The sequence below is a fragment of the Arvicola amphibius genome, chromosome 4 (assembly GCF_903992535.2).
Source record: "Arvicola amphibius chromosome 4, mArvAmp1.2, whole genome shotgun sequence".
In the NCBI taxonomy this organism is placed as follows: domain Eukaryota; kingdom Metazoa; phylum Chordata; class Mammalia; order Rodentia; family Cricetidae; genus Arvicola; species Arvicola amphibius.
Genome location: NC_052050.1, coordinates 151,538,560 through 151,553,389, shown reverse-complemented (window position 1 = coordinate 151,553,389; position 14,830 = coordinate 151,538,560). Strand labels below are relative to the sequence as shown.

Below are 14,830 nucleotides of genomic sequence, written 5' to 3'. Positions count from 1 at the left end.
CCAAAGCAGTACTTATTTTCAAACACCAACATCATGACCTTAAGACCTGGTATTGGTGCCACTTTTGATAAGAATATTGCATGTACTTCTAATTCTTCTTAATTTGAAGCATCTTTCCAAGTCCCTTGCTGATAAAAACCATGCTTCACAGGCCAATTCTTCTCTTTGGGTTCTTATTTCTATCCAAGTCCTACTGGTTACACAAAAGCTTCATCTGTGTGCTGTCATAGTTGCTCTTACATAGTTCCCATGTGCCTGTGATGGACCCTCGGAGACTACTCTGAAATTTAAGGTTTTTATCCCACTTGCCAGCTCCTGAATAACCAATCAGAGACTTAGTATTATTTGTAAATGCTTGATTGATTACTCAGGCATATTATTAGCTAATTCTTACATTTAAATTAATTTTTCTACAGTTTGCTACGTGGTTCATGGCTTGTTACATTATTATTATTATTATTATTATTATTATTATTATTATTATTATTATTATTTATCTTGCTTCCTTGGCGACTAACTGGCATCCCCCTGACTCCACCCTTCTTCTCCTGTATGTCTGCTTGGATTTCTTGCCTGGCTCTATCCTGCCTTACCATAGGCCAAAGCAGCTTTATTTATCAATCAATGAGAACAACACATTCACAGCGAACAGAAAAACCTCATAGCACCCCCCCCCCCCACACACACACACACACTGTGTTGGGGTTACATCCTCTTCTGTGACAGGAGAGGCAGTGACTGGAGATGAATGTTGCTATGAGCAAAAAGTGGAAATAAATTTCTCAGCAAACGTTAGGATGTATCATTTCTAAGATTAAACCCCGACAAGGAATCCATTCATTGCTCTTGCTTTTATCTTTCTTGTTTTTATTAGATTTTTTTTGTCGTGTGTGTGTGTGTGTGTGTGTGTGTGTGTGAGTGTGTGTAGGGAGCACGTACGTGTCACCATACATAAGTAGAGGTCAGTGGACAACCGGCAGAGTCCAGACTTAGTGGCAACCACCTTTACCTACTGCCATCTTGCAAGCCCCTGGTTTGCATCTTTGTGCTCAGAGGGCAGCTGGACCTGCAGGGTGCTTTCCTGGGCTTTGTTACCCAGAGCCTAACCCAAGAGGCTCTTGAGTTTGTATACGAAAGATCAGAAAAGAAACGCTGGGAGGGAGACAAAGCCACAGGCCAGTAAATGCTACCAAAGGTTTATGCAGGTCAAATAATCTGGCAACAACATGGAAGAGGACTTTATAGCCCATGTATTTTTGTCAGACAATATTTTGAAAATTATTTAAATTTATAAAATCATTCAATAATTTTATTTAAATTACACTATTATTTAGAAAATAAGATCACAATTTCTATCTATGGAGTGTATGACTATGTGTGTATCCATCCGTACTAAATCTTTCTCAGTTTATGAGCTTTAATAGGGTCTCAGCCCTCATCATAGCCTGTGAGACACTGAGGAAAACCCTACTGTGACTCAGGAGCTCCATAAGTGAAGAATGAGTGTGAGCACTGTAAGTGAATGAGTGTGAACACCGTAAATGAATGACTATGAGCACCATAAGTCAATGAGTGTGAGCACCATAAGTGAACGAGTGTGAACACAATAAGTGAATGAATGTGAGCACTGTAAGTGAATGAGTGTGAGCACCGTAAGTGAACGAGTGTGAACACAATAAGTGAATGAATGTGAGCACCGTAAGTGAATGAGTGTGAGCACCGTAAGTGAATGAGTGTGAGCACCATAAGTGAATGAATGTGAGCACCATAAGTGAATGAGGATGAGCGGCATAAGTCAATGAGTGTGGACTGGATTTTTTTCTTTTTTTTTTTTTTTTGGTGCGGCAATTTGTTTAACACCAATAGAAAGTCGACTCACAGAGAACTACCTATTATTTTTAAAATGTCTTCACAGAATTGCCTAGCAGCCAGCCATGGGAAAACATATCATGTTTAGGACAGTTTCCAGCAGTTTTCCCAGCTGCATTAATGGCTACTTGGGAGCAAAATCCTGTTTATATGAATACAGCCTATGCAGACATGATAGTGTCTCATGACAGCACTCTAAGACAATGTGTTATGTTTATCTCAATTTTAATCTCCATTGAAATTAAATAAAAGTCTGTAACTGCTCCCATGGACCCCTGTGGAGGTTTATTTTCTTGTTTTCCTGTCTGTTCTATTCAACACTTCGGCTTGGTTCACTGTACGGTTGCAAACAATTGTTAGAACTACTCGCTGCATGGTAAGTTGCCCTGCTATAATTCCCTAGCCTATAATTCACCATAGTCTAAGAAGGAAAGATGGTGTGCTGGCTAGGAGCACTGGCTGGTCCCTCAGAGGACTTGGGTTTGAGTCTCAGCACCTCCATCAGGCAGTTCACAACCATCTATATCTCCAGCTAGAGGGGATCTAACACTTGGTGGCTGCATCAGGCACATGGGATGCTCCCACATACATGTAGGCAAAATACTCATACACATACAAATTAAAGATATTTTTAAAAGACTAAGAATTTAGGGTTACTGTTCTTTTAATAGAATTCCCCATTCAACTTTAAAACAGCTACGAGTATGCATAGTTACCAAGAAACATCTGGAAATTCTTTCTTCATTTTTTATGCAGTTAATTGTTAGAATTTGTATTTGAGGACTGATAACTTGTATGGAATTTCCAAATTCTCGTTTTCAAAGATTATCAGTTATCACAGGAGTACAATGCCAAGTCCTTGAGTCTCATTGACGGTCAGGGAGGTTGGTTGGTAGCATCTCTATCAGAAGTAGACATTGACTTTGAATATGTATGGCAGAGGAAGGGGGAAAGAAATTACATCAACCACAGCTGGCCACCAGCCAGTTCTACAAAGTATTACCTGTCAATCCATGACCTCAAGGACTGTAAATATTGAATTGCTGTACCCTCCTGCTCTTGGCCTTCTGGTGTGTTCTCAGTAATTGCACAGCATCTTTATCTGTGTACACTTCATGTTCATTATATTTCCTTTTAGGGTGGGGTTGGGGAAGGGTCTCGTGTATTCCAGACTGGCCTTGATTTCATTATGTAGCTAAGGATAATCTTGAATTTCTGATCCTCATGGATCACTTTCTTAGTACCCAGATTGCAGGCATATGTCACTATACCTAGTTTTGTGTGATGCCAAGGCTTAAACCCAAGACCTTGTTTATGCAAAGCAAGCACTGTACCCAGCAGAGAGCCATTCCCATCCCATCACAACATCTCTGGATTATTATTAAGCACAGAAGTGTGCATAGTTATTGTGGCCTTGCTGTGACTGAGGTGACATTCACATCAGGAGGAGAGATGCACAGTCTCTACTAACAAAGAACTCCGATATCCTCTAACTTCACTGTGAGAATTAGCCCTTCAAGTCAGTTATCCCCCCAACTAACCTCAGGGCTCCAAACTTAGGAATGAATGACTTTTCTACAGAATGGACACCAGCTATTGTCACTATTTCTGTTTGCTTTAAATTATAATTGTGGGGCGACTTCCTATGTCTTAGGTTTTCTTCCAATTACTTATGAATAGGCAGTCTTCCCAATATAAGTTATGATAAACAGTGCAGAATACAGACTCAAAGTTTTGGATGGCTTCCTATTCTCCATATATCTTACAATAACTATGGTGCCTCTAACCCAAGGTCTTGTTCTACCTATGTCAAAAACAGCAAAGAAAGGTTAGGAATTAGAAACGATGTTCTCCACTGCCTCTGACCTTCCAGAAGACACCCAAATCCCTAAATGGCACTAACAATAATGCTAAAGTCAGAGGGTGAGAGTATCCCCACACATGCAAGCAATCTGATCATTTGCTCATTCAATATCATGGAGACGATCAGAGGCAACCTGTGTCTTCCATGCTTTGAAACAAAGCCTCTGTGACTTGAGAGTTAGCAGGGGAAATGACCACCAGTAGCCAGGCAAATGCATAATGCCCGCTTTGTAAAAGAAGAGATAAGCACAATAAAGAATGACCAGAATCTGAGCCAAGGACACAAGGAACAGTTTCAGAGACAAGAAGGATGGTCATCATCCACCCAGAGAAAGCTGGTCCTTGGATGGATAAAGTATGGACCAGTGAATGTCCCCATTTCCCTTTTTCCAACGAAACAATGATCCCCATGTGATCCGAACCCAGGGATCCGCTGGGGTCCAGCTTGTCATTCAACAATACCCAGAGCCATTCAGCGCTGTCGTGGTAAGGGTGCTCTCAGGCAGCCCTTTCCTGAGACATGTTGTCACCCTGTCTAGAAACCATGCTGTAGAGAAGTCCTGTGAGACAAGAGCCCCGCCCTGCATAACTGCTCCTTTAGCTCTGAGGTGACTGTCACCACCATCTCTCTGTGTTTATCCCCTGGAGAGCTCTTTGAACTTCAGACATTTCTCTACAACATTCTGGAAGCATTCACGATTGTGGGCTGCCCATCCTACTGCCTGTCCTTTTGAAACAGGAAATGATAAATGAAACTTGTAACAACGGCATGGTGCCATGCCAAGGAAAGCAAGTGGCTTTCAAAGGCTTCTTGGGGTCATCTTGTGGAATCAGACATCTGGTTCTCTCAAAGTTTCCCAAAACAGCATCCCCTCCTCCTGTGACTTAATATGCTGTCAGGATGCCAATTTCCTAATTTAAGATAACTAATGGAGTCAGTCCATGCGAGGATCCCCATGTCCACATCAATACATCACCCTCTTTCTACAGGAAGAGATGCCTTGACATTCACACTGTAATGAGGGCATCCCTTGAGAAGTGTGGAATCAGGGAGGACATTAGTTCAAAAAAGCCAACAATGAAGGCAAGTTGGACTATTTACTACATTACCGTAAAAGCATGTGTGCTCACAACTTTAAACTTGAGCTTCCACTGGTCCAGTCTCGCCACACGGACGTATGTCTGGTCATACCTACAAAGCTCCTGAATGGAATTTGAATCTGCCTGTCTGCTCTTTTACTATCTTTGAGTACACCTATGTGATCAAGGAGATCCCTTAGGGGGAGGTCTAAAAATATACAACTCAATTACGAAACATATAGGTACTGATGTCCAAGTATCGATGGTCCGGGTTATTGCTTATGAGTGTGAATCCAGCAGGCTGACTTCATTTATTCTCAGGACTTTGTAGATGGTGGTGGCACCCAAGGGCCATTGGTAACCATACTAACCCTCTGAAGAGCGGCATGTGGGTCACTGTGAGCTCACTCTTCTTAGACTCCCAGGCTTCTGTGTGACTTCTCTGCTCACACACTGTGTTCCCAACCTTGATGGGGAGGTCCTGAAGGCCTCTGTGATCAGCTCCTTACAAGGTTGCCTAGATTTTCTGCTTCTCCTGCATATGCATCATGTACTCTGCTGAGCTTCCCTACATGCTCTCCTGCACTCAGAGGCCCTTTGGCTCTCCACATTTTTACTAGACTCTGAATATCTCTTCTGTAAGGCTCCTTTGGTTTTTAGCCATGGCTCCTTTCTGCTAATGCTAGGCCAACTCTGCTGATTCTTACTGAAGTTTCTGTGTCGGTGACATGAGGTTGATTGACATGGTCCTCAATAAGAGCAGGCCCTATTAGAGTAAATAAAGATGTAGACAAAAAATGGAGCTTTGGGACACAGAAGAAAGAACAATATTCCTGATTAGGGAAATAAAGAGTAGGCAGCTTTTGTAGATGTCTAGCACCAAGAACCTTTTCTCACAGATATTCTATCCTTCAATCATGCTTCCTTTTTTTCTGGAAGACTCTATCTGCTGTCAATACACACACACACACACACACACACACACACACTTGCATGCACAGACATACACAAATACACATACACACACATAATGCACAGATACAAACCAACACACACACAAGCATACACACACACACGGCAAGGTGGTGGGGAACCAGCAGAAACAGAGACAGACAGACAGACATATGTGCATGTGCACACACACACATACACACAGTAACAATATGCCAAAGATAAACCTCAAACAAACGTGATGTAGAGTTGGGTACATTGATGAACTCCTTTGATTACATCATTCTCTAGGGATTGGAGCCATGACCGGACCTCTCCCATGTCTGTAGACACCCAATAGCTGAGCATGTCATTATATTTATCTCTGCACACAGATGGCAGGCAACTTTCTCCTGGCCAGCTTCATAGATGCTGCCCCTGACCCTTCAGCATCAGGTCCCCTTAGCCGGAACCACAGTTGTGGATTGACTCAGCAGAGCACTAAGTACTTGTTACCTACACAACATCTGTTGCTGGTTACCTGTAAGAAGGATGTTCCCAGGCAGCTGTCTTTGCATTCTTATCTATCTATCTATCTATCTATCTATCTATCTATCTATCTATCTATCTATCTATCTATCTATCTATCATCTATCTATCATCTATCTATCTATCATCTATCTATCTATCTATCTATCTATCTATCTATCTATCTATCTATCTATCTATCTATCTATCATCTATTTGGTTTTGCAACATAAGGGTTCTCTGTGTAACAGCCCTGGCTATCCTGGAACTCCCTTTGTAGACCAGGCAGGCCTCAAACTCACAGAGATCCACCTGCCTCTGCCTCCTGAGTTCTGGGACAAAAGGCATATGCCGCCACCACCTGGCTACTTATTTTGTATTATTTAAATAACTAAGAATATACAAAGTAGCAGGAGCCAGCTTCTTCTTCAGTCTCTGTAGCAGATCCTGTACTGAAAAGTATTGTGTGTATGTGTGTGTGTATGTGTGTGTGTGTGTGTTTGTGTGTTTGTGTGGGTCGGTATTTTAGGGTTTGTGTCTGTTTGTGGGGGGGGGGCTGCAAAGCCATGTATATATGGAAGAAATATTTTAATAATGAACTTCTCCCTTAGTCACTTGAGATGGGGTTTTTCACTGAACCTCGGGCAAATCTGACAGTTAATAATGATCCTTTTTGTGTGTCTGCTCTCTGCAGGTATGGGGTCACAGACATGTAGCCATGCCTGTTTTAATATGTTCTGGGGTTTGAATTCAGGACCTCCTCTTTAGGCACCAAGTGTTGACCCTCTGAGTTGTCTCCCCAGCCCAGTGAAAAGTTCTTAAGAGTGGCTATTCCAGAGATGTTCTTACAGAATTTTAAGAAGATAATAATTTTTAAAGATAATTATGAATTCATGATAGGATGTCAAAATCATTTTCTAATCATTTTCTTTAAAACGTATTTGTTCAAATATTAAGAAAACAAAATAGCCCACAGTCAACTGTAGTTTCTGCTGATACCCAAAGAAGCCTGTAAATGCTGTCAGAAAGCAAGACAAAAACACCTGTCGAGTGGAGTTCTTCCTCCTCCCTGCCTGGGCCAGGTGGTGGGTGCCCTTGGTGCTCCACAGGGCTTAGCTTGAAAATGAGGAAACCTGCACTCCCTTTCAGAACACCGTGGAGAGTGGATGAAGTCCTGAGCAAATGTACATTGTTGATATGGGCACAGCTGTGTCAAGGACCCCCATGCCCCAGACCCATGGAAATGGCAAAGCCATCCCTTGGTCCATGCACAGATGCAGACAGTAAAGTATATCTCACATACACAGAAAGTATGGACAGTAGCTCCCTCTACCTGGATCTGCAGCTGCCTCCTCCTCTTCCAACTGTTTACAATTAACCTGCCTCCTCCACGCAGATGTATAGAATAAGCACATTGAGTTCCCAGGCTGCAGAATGTGCAACTCCAACATGACCTACCCTATCCCAGCTTTCCACACGTGTGTTTGTCTTTCATTATTCCCTCTTTGCCACAGTCTGGTCAAAGCTGTGCAAGTCTGGACAGATAATTTGTCCCTGTAAGGTGTGGAGGGACACAAACTGGAAATTGCTGTCCCTGATCTAAAAGGAGATTATGAGTAATAGAGCCAAGATATGGTGACATCATGGGAGTATGCCATCTGTCAGGCCAGGGCACCCCTGCAGGATGAAGCAGCGTTTCCAATTCAGGTTTACTTGCAAGTGTTGCTTTGCTTTCCTCTTTTTACCCCTTAATATTAATTACTTAACAGATGACTAATTTACATATCTATTGCAAATAGGCCAAATCTTTTTCTTTTCTCTATCACTGTGGCTAGTGTTTTTGTCTACATCAATATTAATCAGTAAACACATTTTCTTTTAAAGAGCATTCATATAAAAATGTTTGCAAATAAGTGTGCCAGCAGTTCTGAGTTTCAGTCATAAATTGAGACTTGGGGCACTGCCACACCATTCCTTGTGTGAAACTTCAGAAAATCCCTTTAAGAGCTGAATAAATGTTGAACTTTATTGAAAAAAAAAATAGTGACTTAGCAAGACCTGGGGCATCCAAACAAAGAGTCGCATGAATCTGTTTCAAAGGATATACAAATACTCTGTGCCTGTTTCTAAACACTTCTCTGTGTTTACTGAGCTCTGTATTCACCCCCTGTGATTAGTGTAAAACACCCACATATGTACATTAATAGATGCAAAACCTGTACATCCTTGATGTTTCCCCGAGTGACGCAAACTTAGCAAGAAGTGATTACAGGGCTATTGAAAGTTATGGTCACCTGTGATCCCTGCTTCAGGGATCAAACTTTGAGGTATTGGGTCGCATTGTGGGAGCTTGGGATTTCTTAAATCTAATTACTGAGTGCTTAAATCCTAGGCTTTAATGTTAAATCAATACTTTTGATTATACAGCCATTGTCACCATCCTGTCTAAACTACGGCTAAATTTCCCATGTGACAGCATGACTGTGTTCTGAGACAATTGTACAAACAAGACCCCCAGGCTTGTGCCACTGCAGGCATGAACAAGAAAGTGTAACCGCAGGTGAGGGGAGAGAGGTCAGTTCTCTTGCCAGAAGAAACGGAGAGTCCAAGACCAACTGGTATCTATACCCTCTTCTTCTGTTTATTGGAATCTGACTTTCTGTGTACTTAAAAAGGTCCTGTAACTACAAGATGCCCATACATAGGTGGGCAATACATCGATGCTTTCAGAAAGATCCTCAGTGCAAAAGTCTCTCCGCTGTGCTGACATCAAAGAGAAACCTGGAATTTCATTATTTACATGGGCAGGTGTGAGCTGGGTAGACCACGCTGCATTAGCGTTGTCGATGATGATGGTCATCACCACAAACACAGGACAACCATCCAGGCAATTCCAGCTCCAGGAATTTAGAGACCAGGGCATCCCCTAAATGCTGTTGTAAAACTGGAGGAGATATCAAAAGGCTGTAAATGGTTTGTGATTTCACAAAGATTTCTTATCTCACAGCCAGTGACTTGAAGTTCCAACATGTGTGAATACAGATGCCCTGTTCACACCCATGAGAACACATAACTGGATACCCATAGGTAAATAGTCACACCAGCTAGAGACATAATGTAAGTCAGGCCTGATGCCTTTCCTAGAATAGTATTGGGAGATGATGTGGGAAACTTTTAAGTGGAATTTGACCAAAGAGATGTATAATCAAGATTCAACCCTGTGATGTGCTCTGTGACTTACTACATGTGTGAATTAGTTAACAACCCTTCCTGTTTACTGAGTCATTTCAATAGCATTATCTACAAACAGGAAACAGTGGCTTTCCCATACAATTGGGCATTAACCCCACCTTTGTCTAAAGTTCTTCAATTCTTCAACTGTGATGTCATCTACAGAGGAGGGCCTGAAGTGGTTCATCTTCCTGTTAGACACCTGCACTAACTTAGGATTCAGGTGTGGGACTGTGACCTTCCCTGTCCCCCGTATGTTTATCTTTCGAACAGAGGCAGCAGTTCTGACAAACCCTCATGAAATTCCTGATTAAATATGAAATTTTCAATCTTCTCAGGCCCCAGAGTCAATATCACAAAGCCGCAAACCATCAGATCAATGGAAAACTGGGTTGCCTGAGATTTACTCAGCATCTTAATTGATCAGCTTCCTTTGCTGATACAAAGCAGCAGGTACCCTTATCCTCACCAGGGATAACAGCCTGGCACATGCATGTGTGTATGCGCTCATATGGATAGATACATATGATTATATACATATATAAGCATACACAGAGCTCTGCAGATACGGCTCTGTAGTTAAGTGTGCATACCGCTACACAGAAAACTTGGGTTCAGTTCCCAGCACTTATATCAGGTGACTTGGAACGACCCATAGCTTTGGTTCCAGAGACTCCAACACCCTCCCGGCTTCTGCAGACACTTCCACTCACATGGCGCACATAAACTCACATATGCACACACACATACATATAAATAAATACAATTCAATGTTAAAAGAGAACATATATACAGATCTACATATTATTATTTATCAATCATTCAAAGATTATTAATTATTATATCAAATACTCTCCCTAAATATTTCATATGCCCAGCTGTTATACGTTTGTATACGTGCCTATTTGTATATGATTATATATGTATGTATATACACCATAATCAGTCCTTCCAAGAGTACTGGTAATTATACCAAATTTCCTCTCCATAAACTTCGACATGCACGTTCATTAGGTTTTGATCATATTCATTATACAAAAATCTGTAATTTTATACACAATCTGTTTCCAAATGTTACCAGGTATTTCCTTTTCAGGCCAAGCTGTATTATTTTTAAAGTAGGAAGCCTTCTCTATGCACCAATGTAAAACCATGGCCTCTATTAAAATGCCCAAGTTACTGCCTCATCAACAATGGAGATAATTAAAACTTCAAGTCAGTGCACAGTGTACAGCCAGCAAAGAAATCCATTCATAATTCATAAATTCATTTTAAGGCTAAGTAGTAGGTGTGCTGTGCCCTAACCAAAAGCCAAGTTAATGTTCACGGTTGGTCATGGGCTACTCACTGGTGTAGGTGAGCTGGAAGCCTTGGGCAGTGTCTGACCCGTTGGTGTTGAACTCCAGCCGCAGGTGGTTAGAGGTGCTGTTTAGCACCAGCCCCAGCAAATCACTTTTTGTGAAGATTCCCAGTGACCGCGAGGAACTGTCCTTTCCGTCATAAACCTGGGGAAAGGATGCAGAGGAAGTCCCCAGTTTGTTAAGCTGTGCAGTTAGGCAGCAATTTTAACAAGCCATTCGAAACTTTAAGGATGCAGCTTCATTCAGAACGTCAAACTTAGTCGACAGAAATACAGATGGATGATGGAGACACAGAAAGAGACAGACAGAGACTCCCCACAAAGTGGGAAGAAAATCCATTTTTCCCAAGAGGGCTGTGGTTTTAAATGTTTCTAGTGGTCTGGGATAGGTACCCTCTCCTGCCCTATATTTTGGATTTGTCAGTTTAGACAAAGAAATGGGAGCTGATAGGCTCACAGCTTTAGGTGAACAGACTTGGGACAATTCTTGAACATATTTGAGCAGCCACGACCAGTCACTGGCAGGGGAACCCTGCCATCACTTTGTCCTGGGTCAGGAGGATGAGGAAAAAGGTAGAAGTTTCTCGTCTTTATTATCTGTCTGCAGGCTCTTTACCTAGCAGTCTGCCTGCCAAGGATCTGTCTAATCCTAGTCCCTCACAGTCACCTCCCTTCCACAAGGCATGAATCATATGTTGCTCCACAGAATGATCTCACCTACATGTACTCATCAAAAGACAACACGTTCAGAAAAAATAATTGAACCATTATTTTACTTCACTGCAATTAAACATGCAAATACTTGAATTGTAGAAGAAAATACCATTTCCTCATTGAAAGGCTTTTTTTCATGGGCTGTTGTTCTAAGAATAAACATTACTTCAAAATGCGGCTCTATCAGATGTAAGAAGAACTCCAACACTCATAATAATGGGTTCTATGTCCAAAAAAAATGTCCAGATCCCTCTGAAAGCCCTTGGGTCCTATCATATACCAGGCTATTCTCTACCTTATGAGCGTGCCTGTGGAAGTGTGAGGACAGAGAGTAGTTATGCACAGATGAGCCCATTACTCAGCATTGAACCCCTGTCTATACAGGGAACAATGGAGCCCTTGGCCAAACTCTCAGTGGTTCCATGGGTAGTAACTCATTCATAGTGGAACAGTCTAGATAGGAAGGTATCGAAGAGAGTCCCTAAACATTGTGATAAAGATGCTAAGGTGTAGCTCTTCACAGTTGATGCCTTCTGGTGGCGGTAGAGTAGGGAAGGACTCAATTATTTTAAGGGGGATGCCACTGTCAGCTTGGCCAGGCCCCAGTGAGTATATGAGCAACACAAATTGGGGTGGTGTATCTTCTCTCTCTCTCTCTCTCTCTCTCTCTCTCTCTCTCTCTCTCTCTCTCTCTCTCTCTTTCTGCAGGGGAGGTCACAGGGAGGACGGAGGACCTAGGAATAATGGGAGGTGAATGTTATTGGGATGCATTGTATAAAATTCCCAAATAATAAATAGAAGTATTATACTGAAAAGAGGAAAAATAAAAAGCTTGCATAATTGTCACTATTCTCAGGACACCAAGTCTTCCAGCCCTGTTCACATCACCAGAGCTCAAGCTCTGAGCCCGGCTGTGAACATCCCTGAATGAGCTCTCAGAGAACGAGGCATGCAGCTGGCCCACAGTGAGTGATTGGAGCTGTTTGGTTGCAGAGTGAATATGAGGCTCACAGTTGCCTTCACTCATAAAGACAAAAAGATGGACTACATTAGTTCTCAGGGTGTGCTTGGCGGGGGCCCCCTCAGCCACCAGCTACAGACTCAAGAGTTCCTGTGCTTGTCAGGGGAAGCAGTTTGGGGTCTCCTGTTCCACACTCTATGATAAGGATCTAGGCTTCCACCACCTCCCAAACCACAGTTTGGCATTTAATTGGTTCTTAGGCCCACAGTGATGGATCCCCATAGGTCACAACTCATTATGTGTCATCTAGAGTCACAGCTGAGCCCTGGAGATCTTTCCAGGACACGTTCTTCCTTGCAAACATGATAACTGATCTCTGTCTTCTGTTCATTTTGTGTGTGTTTGCAAGCGTGCAAATAAAATCAAAGTCCTTATTGCTGGGCCACAATGGTGTGAAGGATGAGTGTGAATAGCCTGTGCCCCTAAGATGATGATTTAAGTTGAAACAGATTCCTTAAATATGACATATTTATAATACTCAACAAAGCCTGAGGAAAAAATGCAACGGTGTTTTAAATGTTGGGCAGTTTCCCTGCAATTCAGTGTGGTAAACAAAATTGTTTTCTTCTTCCTTTTTATAATTTTTTTTACCTTTTAGTGTATAATTAACAAGTTTCCAAATGGAAATTCTTTCCTGCCGTGTGCTCCAATGTTTGGAGCAGCAAGCATTTCACTGTGTTCCTAAGCAGTCCCCCAACACACCCCACACACATTTAAGTCTTACCTAAAAGTTTATCTCAAAGGCGTACTTGACTTCTAAATTTGAGGTTATCAAAGAGTCTAGAAACTTCCTGCTTGCACCCTCACTTGCTTTAGTGAAACTGCTTGTTTCCTGGCTTAATTATAGCCCTTCATGCTGTCAGCTTGAGACCATGAAAGTCTATTGAAATGAAAGAATAACCAGAAAAAAAGTGACACTGTTAAATTATGGCATTGAAAAATAGCCCATCTTGGGCAGGGGAAGAAGGAAGACCAGCTAATAAATAGGAGTGTCTGGCCCACGCATGGCACAACTCCTGAGGTTGAGTAGAAACACAGAGGGGCACACTCAGCCCCAGGTGAAGGGATAAGAGCAGGGGGTGGCCACTCTCCTCTGAAGTGACTCTTTCAGACTTTTCATAGCTTAATGGGAGTAAAAGCCACAGCATCTGAGAGGTGCCCTTGCTGTGTTCCCACAGCTGATTCTAACTTAGCAAATCTGGATCCTTAGCAAGGACCTGAGGATATCATCAGCACAGTGTTCCACTGACACAAACCAACCCTGTGACCTGAGAACTGCTCCCTTCTCTCTGGAATGAGATGGGAGTGAGCTCCATGGTTTATGCCCTTTTGTCTCAAAGCCTTGTTTATCACCGTCTTGGGGCTGAGTCTACCAATGTCAGCCTTCCTTTGCCAGGTCCTGGAAGGTCCTCAATTCCTTGAAATAGCTACGGAAGACAAGTGAGCTACTGGAGAAACATCAGCATTAAGCATGCTTCTGCTAGAGCTGGGATCTGACCAGCTAGGACCTGGTATCCCTCTGTTGTGTGCTGAGACTCGGGCTCACCCAGAGCCTTGTTTATGCATAAGGGCTGGGCTCCATTCATCATTCTATGAGATCTTTCCTCATCTAAGTGTGGTGAGCACATTTGACAACTAAAAATAACTAGGGAAAAGAATGGACAGGTTGTTCTGTCGTTTTCACAGCTACTATTATGCATTACCATAACACTGAAGCAGCCAGAACAGTCGGTGTCCTTGCATGCTCACACATGAGGAAACCAAGCCTCAAATTATCTTCTCAAGATACATGACTTAGCAGTGTTGGTCGATTGTTCCAGAGATGATTTCCAAGTCTACACAGGCTACTATGCTATAATTTCTCAGATAAACAGGATTAAATAATATGTAAATCAAGGTATATCAATATGTCTGTGTAAATTGGCATAAAGATAAGTGGTTTGTTCAATACAAGAGATGGTAAATATATATATATACATATATATATAGATAAATAGGTGATAAGTAGATAATCGATACATCATTCCTAGATAGACAGATGGTTGATAACAGAATACAGATAAATACAGATAAGCACACAGACAGATAGAAGATAGAGACATATAGTAGACAGACAGATGGTAGATATATAATAGACATAGAGACAGACACAAATGGACAGACACACGGACAAATAAATAGATCGAATATAGCTAGCAGATAACAGATGCCAGGTAGCCTGGTGATGGGTTCCC

General features: G+C 42.1%; 1 protein-coding gene across 1 annotated transcript in view; it reads right to left on the bottom strand.

Annotated features, from left to right (window-relative positions):
- Csmd1 (CUB and Sushi multiple domains 1) overlaps window positions 1-14,830 on the bottom strand; it is a 1,175,551-nt gene that overhangs the window by 245,244 nt on the left and 915,477 nt on the right. The window contains exon 23 of the mRNA XM_042054928.1: window positions 10,850-11,006. Within this exon, the coding sequence (XP_041910862.1) occupies window positions 10,850-11,006 (157 nt within the window). The remainder of the gene's footprint in view (window positions 1-10,849; window positions 11,007-14,830) is intronic.